This window comes from Lethenteron reissneri, chromosome 23, assembly GCF_015708825.2.
Source record: "Lethenteron reissneri isolate LAM-NWPU_2019-01 chromosome 23, ASM1570882v1, whole genome shotgun sequence".
In the NCBI taxonomy this organism is placed as follows: Eukaryota; Metazoa; Chordata; class Hyperoartia; order Petromyzontiformes; family Petromyzontidae; genus Lethenteron; species Lethenteron reissneri.
In genome coordinates this window covers 381,912-390,259 of record NC_083801.1, presented here as the reverse complement: position 1 = coordinate 390,259, position 8,348 = coordinate 381,912, and the positions used below count along the sequence as shown (strand labels likewise).

Sequence of the window (8,348 nt, the reverse complement as noted above, 5' to 3'; positions counted from 1 at the left end):
TACCTTTACTCTATGGGCCCTTCAAATGCTTTTACGTATTTTATGGTTGATCATTGTTTTTTTACCCTTTTATCTGGCAACAAAACTGACACATTTTTTACAAGGAGTCATGTTTGCATAGACCACAATACCTGCAGTCATAATGCAAACAAAAAACATAACTCTGATAATGTATGCACTGTCCTTGAAGTTGATTGGTCCACACCCGAGACAGCTTTCCTTAGAGCCTAGTATCACATGGTGTTGGACCAGATGACGCCAAAAGGCGCACTCAGCCTAGTCTCACATGGTATTGGACCAGATGACGCCAAAAGGCGCACAAAGGTGTCAGTTTTGTTGCCAGATAAAAGGGTAAAAAAACAATTATCATATTTTTTACTGGCAATTGAGGTTCCAATGGTATCCTATGGTTCTTCACCGAATGTGAATTTCTGCAGTCACGAACATTTTAAGCCCAGCTTTTACGTGGCTGCAATAAAAAATAAAAGTGAAATAAATGAATGTTAAAAATGAAAACTACATGATTAAAACGCTAATTTGTAAAGGAAATTAACCATTTTTTAATTATTAAACACGTAAGTGACGGTCAGGTTTTTGGGCAAACCCCCTAAAAAACGTATTCTGGGTAATGTTAGCTCACGACACAAGTGGCGTTACTAGATTAGAGGTTTTCACCTCTGGTTCTGTAAGTTTTGTCGGGCGATGAGAATCCTGGCCACATCTAGCATCATAATCTGATATTTGAACCAGTCCCTGGGCAAAGTGGCAAAGTATGATCAAACAGTCTCCTTGACCCATGCGAAAATAAATTATCATGTTCTTTCATTTAATCATTATTGATGTTAACTCCACAACTGATGAGTATATTGCCACATGTGCATTTTGAAAAAATAAATATGTTTGCGAAAGCAGGCCAAACATTTCCAACTAGCGCTTTGCACGTCCAAGGACGGGTGTATTTGAGTAAATCTGAATCTTGCAAGTGAAAAGCAGACCGCGACGTGATATTTATTGCAAGAATTTGTGTGCAATTTGTAAGGCCGCGGTGACACAGACTTATTTCATTTAACACGTATAACGCCTTAGTCATCATGACGTCCTTTTACTTCTATGTCTCAATAGCGTTACGGAGATCGCGTCACGTGAGGGTTCTTCCTTTGGAGTGAGGGTTGTAAGTTGACGCTGAGGAGGGGGGAGGAGGCACCTCGCGCCCCCATGTGGAGTGACGTCACCCGCCAAATATTATTAGTGGTGGAGTGTCCATTTGGAGGAAGTCACCTCTTCATGATTATTGTTCATGATTATTAATGAGGGGGGCTGTTCGATGTGGAGTGACGTCACCCGCTCATGGTTAATAATGACGGGGGACCATGTGGAGGACGTCACCTGTTCATGATCATTAATGAGGGGGGCTGGCCGACGTGGAGTGACGTCACACGAGGGACACACATACATTCATGGCTCATTATAGTAGTAACTAGTTTAACGATGGCAACAGTTTGTTCCGGCTAACTGCATTCACAAAAAATAATGACTTTCGCCATTATCGCTCCTGCGAGCAATTATTGGTATGTTATAAAACTTTAATGCGACTAAAACATATATTTTTTCATTATTATCGGGGGATAGCGCGAACGCAGTCCCCCAGTACCACAAATTACACAGTGGAGTTTCCCGCATTTGGGGAAATCGCAGGGGTCAACCCACCCGCAGTGCAATGGATGAGCCTCGCCCTGGGAGGACCACCTAATTGATCATGGTGCCACCGCTGTCAGGTAAGTATGAGTTGGGTTGCTCCCACTATCCCGATACGAACCAGAACCCTGTACCTTTACTCTATGGGCCCTTCAAAGGCTTTTACATATTCTATGGTTCTTTCGGTAAAGAACCATAGAATGTGAATTTCTGCAGTCACGAAAATTTTAAGCCCAGCTTTTACGTGGCTGCAATAAAAAATAAAAGTGAAATAAATGAATGTTAAAAATGAAAACTACATGATTAAAACGCTCATTTGTAAAGGAAATTAACCATTTTTTTTATTATTAAACACTTAACTGACGGTCAGGTTTTTGGGCAAAGCCCCTAAAAAACGTATTCTGGGTAATGTTAGCTCACGACACAAGTGGCGTTACTAGATTAGAGGTTTTCACCTCTGGTTCTGTAAGTTTTGTCGGGCGATGAGAATCCTGGCCACATCTAGCATCATAATCTGATATTTGAACCAGTCCCTGGGCAAAGTGGCGAAGTATGATCAAACAGTCTCCTTGACCCATGCGAAAATAAATTCTCATGTTCTTTCATTTAATCATTATTGATGTTAACTCCACAACTGATGAGTATATTGCCACATGTGTATTTTGTAAAAAATAAATATGTTTGCGAAAGCAGGCCAAACATTTCCAACTGCGTTGGCGACTACCCGGTTGTGGCAGAAAAAATTGCCTCGAGACCAACTATCGACGATGGTTGCAGTCGAGTCTGAACTGTTGAAATTGCGTGCGAGCACCAACTGATGGGCCACATTGCGGAGACCGTGAAGTAGGTGGGAAAGTTATTTGAGGGGGATGATGATGCTGCCATCAGGAAGCGGTAAGTTCGAGTAAAATAAAAGGTGGTCATTCCAGTGATGAGAAACCCATTAGCCATGAGCCAGTAAATGATATTCTTAGGTTTTTTTCGGTAAAGTCACGTAGGTAAAACATCAAAATTAATATTCTTAGGTTTTTTCGGTAAAGTCACGTAGGTAAAACATCAAAATTAATGAAAATAAAATAAAATAAAACAAAAATCACGACGTTTCGGAGGCAATTTTTGTTTTATTTGATTTGATTTTCATTAATTTTAATGTTTTACCTACGTGACTTTACCGAAAAAACCTAAGAATATGAATCCTTGCAGTCACGAAAGCTTCAAATCTAGAGCCAGTAAATTAATTCAGGTCACTGGGTGCATAATACATTATTGCATACCACCCATCCCACCACTCCACAATTGATCTAAAAAGTCTAACAGACATGGAGAATCATTGTGTTTGTGTGCATAGGCATGTGTTGCGTGTACAAATGTCTGTGTATATAAATGTGCATTATTTATTCTGTGTGTGGGCAATTGTCATCTCAGTTAACCCACAATACCTGTCTCTGTCCTGTGATCTGCAAGTGAGCTTTCCACACTTCACGTGACCTCAAAGTTTAGTGGCAAATGAAAGCTTTTGTTGTTGTTTCTGTTGATGTTTGTGTGTGTAAGGTTTGGAGCACAGTGATTTGGGAATGTACTACGAGCCACGGCACACATTCGGTGGCAAGTAGTTTCACAACCTGTTCTGAGTCTCTTTAAGGTCGACTCAGCTTCAAATGAGTGACTGCTGTGGTGTGTGCATACTGCTTGCAGTCCCTTTAAGGCAATAATTGGTGGAACACATGGACATTTTATAAAACTGCCAAATTGGCTGTACAAACATTGTAAAATACAAGTTTCTGATTGTATCTGAAATTGGCCACCATTCTGCAAAAAAGTTATCGAATCACAACCAAAATGACTACTTGAATCAGGCCCTTAGTCGTTTGACACACTATAAACATCCCCAAACATTGGGGTGTCAAGAGAAGTATTGCTCTCTGTAGTCTGGATGTCTCTATATACATTGTTGCTTATTGAAAAGTGATGCGGCATATAGTTAAAATGTAATGTTAAATGTTTAAATTGTATTAATTGGTTACCATATAACAAAATAAAACAACTCACAATAGAATACCATAAATGTTAAAGCTATACATTTTATTAATTGGTTACTGTATAACAAAATGAAACAACCCACAATAGAATACCATACATTTTAAAGCTATAAAATACACCCTTAACCTCATCCCAACGATGTCCATAATCTGAAAGAACCTGTTAAAATCGTGTAAACATGCATTTGGCCCAACGATGGCTTGCAAACCATAAAATTTAAATGCGGTAATTCTGTTTTTAAGATCGAGGATTCCCAAGCGAAACACCAATTGCCAACGTGGCATGATTGCCACAAAAGTGTCACATTCTTGGTCTAAGGAAACTGGAACTTGATGAGATATTCAGGGTAAGCGTCGCTGTCGTGAAATATCACAAATAATTCTGGATTGGTTAAGTTGTCTGTAACGCTGTCAAACAATTGCACCAAGCTTACACTCTCATCTATGGGTGGAGGTTGTTTCATTCCTTCCTTTCCAATGGTATATTTTCCAGTCAGTACACGTGCCTTGTAAATGTACTTGGAACCATTTTCATCAGGTGGCGAGTATGTGTCATTTGCAGAATAATCAGCTTTAACTGCAAAGTACACGCCATCTCCATACAATGTAGCTGTAAAATATAAATCCCCATAGCAGCTGTTAATGTTTAGAATGACACTGGCAGTGGTGTATACATATAATATTAAAGCAGTGAATCCACTGTGAGTTTATTTTAAAGTGCATTGCATGTTAGATTATTCGATCGTGTTGAACAATAAGGTTTACCTATATTTAACATCATTTAATGTATTTTACCAATTATACATTTATGGGCTTGCTAAGTAGATGTATTCCATGATGTCACTTCGTTATTAGAAACGTCGTTGCTAGAGGTATAGATATGATGTGGGAGGCATAGGGATGCATTCCAGGACTTCAGAGGGGGGTACAATAGGAACCATTGTTGTACAGTAGCCTTGACGTTGTCCTTAAGGTGGACTGCGACAACCCTAACGAACGCACCACTTAACTTTTCATCTCTCCCGCCTCTACCCCTCCTCATGATCTGCATTTTCGTTTCCAAAGAGATGGATTTACGCTGCATTCTTTACCGAATGAGGCAGCTAGCACTAGATTGTCGGTTGCATGACATAATATGGATAGTAAAAATCATTTTATCACTGCAAAGAACACCTTCTTGGTTCTTTCGGTAAAGTCACGTACAATGGAAATTAAAAAATAATAAAAATAAAACATAATAAAATAATTCTCACGACGTTTCGGCCACAACGCAAGCAGCCGTCCTCAGGTGAAGAACAGGTCTGTATATCTTGTATTCTCCACAGGGAATGGATTGTTTGCTCCGCTGCAAGTTTCCCGCCACCATTCTCCCATTGACATATTTCGTTGCTTACTCTTAGTATCTTTCACGCGACGGTCAATGGTATAGTGTATAGCTGATTGTATAATAATACAATTGTAATGTGTTACACAATGTAAAAAGTAATATATAGTATCGTAATTGTATAGTGAATATACAGCAGTGTGATATACAGTAGGGTAGGTAGAATAATACATCGTGTAATATTACAATGCATAAGGTATAGAGTGGTGTATTATAATAATACAGTATATAATTTAATGTTGGGTTTGTCTATGGCAGTATATAGTACGGGGTATACCCGTGTGATGTAAGAGAATAAAGTTTAGCTGGAAGCATATTATATTTTTTGCGACGTAGAATTGTAATGTATTGCTTACTGTTAGTAGCTCAGTTTATTGAAGAGTATATTTAGTATACTGATTAAACTTTGTAGTTTATACTTTAGTTGTTTACGTGGTTGTTAAGTTACTGCAGATACATACTATTAACATTCCTTCTCTTTATTAATGCTACTCCTACCCCCTCCCTTTGATGCTGCTAATCCTGCATAATGCACGGGCATAATGACTTAAAACCCCTTGCCAAACCTCCTACGCATTTCACAAGAAGTACTAATCGCATATCTGCATTTCCCATAAATATGCTAAATTCCTTTCCGCAGGGAATGCATTCTTTGCTCCGCTGCAAGTTTCCTACCACCACTCTCCCATTGACATATTTCGTTGCTTTCTCTTAGTATCTTTCACGCGACGGTCAATGGTATAGTGTATAGCTGATTGTATAATAATAAATAATATACAATTGTAATGTTTTATACAATGTAAAAAGTAATATATGGTATCGTAATTGTATAGTGAATATACAGCAGTGTGATATACAGTAGGGTAGGTTGTATAATACATAGTGTAATATTACAATGTATAAGGTATAGAGTGGTGTATTATAATAATACAGTATATAATTTAATGTTGGGTTTGTCTATGGCAGTATATAGTACGGGGTATACCCGTGTGATGTAAGAGAATAAAGTTTAGCTGGAAGCATATTATATTTTTTGCGATGTAGAATTGTAATGTATTACTTACTGTTAGTAGCTCAGCTTTTTGAAGAGTATATTTAGTATACTGATGATACTATATAGTTTATACTTTAGTTGTTTACGTGGTGGTTTAGTTACTGCAGATACATACTATTAACATTCCTTCTCTTTATTAATGCTACCCCTACTCCCTCCCTTTGATGCTGCTAATCCTGCATAATGCCGGGCATAATGACTTTAAACCCCTCGCCAAACCTCCTACGCATTTCACAAGAAGTACTAATCGCATATCTGCATTTCCCATAAATATGCAAAATTCCTCTTGATATGCAAATTATTTTGTCAAGGCGCTCTCCCCCCCCCTCCAACCCAGCTTAAAAAAGACGCTCCAAGCCTGGGGTTGTCATTCAGACTCTGTCTTCTCGACAGACCTGTTCTTCACCTGAGGACGGCTGCTTGCGTTGTGGCCGAAACGTCGTGAGAATTATTTTATTATGTTTTATTTTTATTATTTTATTATTTCCATTCTACGTGACTTTACCGAAAGAACCAAGAAGATTAATCCCTGCAATCACGAAAGCTTTAAATCAAAATGCAAAGAACACGATAACAAATTAGGAACACGAGGATCTTGATCGATGTCAGGCGGGACACAGAAGACTGGTGAAGCGTGCCGCTGGTTGCCTGTTGATAATGTCCAGTAAAACTCCGCTCGGTTGTTTTTACAGGGCATGCGCAGGGTTTAAATGTTGACTCTTATGAATCGCTTTGTATGATTTCAAAATTTTTTTTTTCATTTTAGCAAAAATATCGTGGCGAAGGGACACTCCATGGCCAACTTCGTGATGAAGGAGCTTCGTTAATCTAGGTATTACTGTACATCTAAATACATGACGTTCTTTCTTTTATTCCTAGTTACATCCAATTTTGTTCATTTCAAATGTAGAATCTATGTAAGTTTTAATCGCTTTTTAAAGTGGTGGAATCCCCTTTCATTAATTACAAAAGATAAAACAGTCCCAACCAAATGGCATCAGATGACATGATATGAAGCAACTGTGCACTTGTGTGGTATGTGTTAAATTAATATAGACAAAACATCTTAGGGAGGCTGAAATAACCTTAGCCTGCTTCTATTTCAAAATGGCCACCATCAGTACCAAATATACCTAACTAGCTTTACTACCCAGCTACGCCCGGGACTTGGATTCTTGTCTTGGATTATTTTAATATTCCCTTATATTTGGGTGGAAAACCCTGAAAAAAATGATGCTTGCAAGAAAGAAAAAATCCGAAACAAATCAATTTAACTAAATCGGATGTTTTTCACTCAAGGAAATTGAACCTTAAGCAGGCAACTCGGGAAGGGAATGACGTGGCGAGCTGAAAATAGTTGTGTTCCCTTAGAAAATTGAGACAGCTATGCCGCGCATTTGTGCGGGATACACGGCCTACGAGCAGGGTTGGGGGGGGGGTGACGTCAGCAGGCACAATGCGTAACGCTGCCGCATGCTCACTTGCCGTGTAATATAGATACCATTATTGCGCCCCCCCCAAAAAAATACAAAAGTCTATTTTTATACTTATTGTGTCGTGTACAGTCTGGAAACTACCAACATGCCAAATTTCAAGTTTGTTGCATGTTGGTAAGTATGCTAAACATTTCGAACAGACACACATATTCACAAATCTCCCTTATATATACAGACATAGATTTATGAAAATCTAAGTCACAAAGGAGGATTTCAATGGCCATTTTCAACATATTTTGGACCAAGCGAGCTTATGTATTTTTTTACAGATTGCAATCTGACTGTGATTGATTCAAGAGGGCAATTAAATAATTTAACACATTTTGACGATATATACTTTTCCTACATTATATATGCATTTTTTTCAGTTTGTGAATCAAATGCTTGATAATTCTCTGAAAACCTGACAAAGCTCAATACATAGGTCTGGCGAGAGTGATGGTGGATCTTGAGCTTATTTCTTTTGTTTTGTTACACAGCTTAATTTGTACATAATCTGAAGAATGTAAATTATAGAAGTATATTTTAGTACGAGGACATCAGTAAATTCCAACCCAACCATCCTGCAGTGTGCCCTACAAATTTGAGCCAACTGTGTGATATGCCAGGAGAATACGCCAGGGAATCTACTACAGTGCTCTGCTGGGTATGCACAGGAGGATTGAGCAGTTTATAAAATC

General features: G+C 38.5%; 1 protein-coding gene and 1 non-coding gene across 3 annotated transcripts in view; both read right to left on the bottom strand.

The window, feature by feature from the left end:
• Nucleotides 1–1,619: 1,619 nt before the first annotated feature.
• LOC133346252 (U1 spliceosomal RNA) lies at nt 1,620–1,783 on the bottom strand. The gene has a single exon (XR_009755520.1). It is a non-coding gene; the product is annotated as a U1 spliceosomal RNA (small nuclear RNA).
• A 1,975-nt stretch (nt 1,784–3,758) lies between these two features.
• Nucleotides 3,759–8,348, bottom strand: part of LOC133345797 (protein mono-ADP-ribosyltransferase PARP14-like) — a 103,537-nt gene continuing 98,947 nt past the window's right edge. For both annotated transcript variants that reach the window (XM_061556778.1, XM_061556777.1), the window contains exon 18: nt 3,759–4,344. In XM_061556778.1, coding sequence (XP_061412762.1) covers nt 4,049–4,344 — 296 coding nt within the window. In that variant the 3' untranslated portion in view covers nt 3,759–4,048. The remainder of the gene's footprint in view (nt 4,345–8,348) is intronic.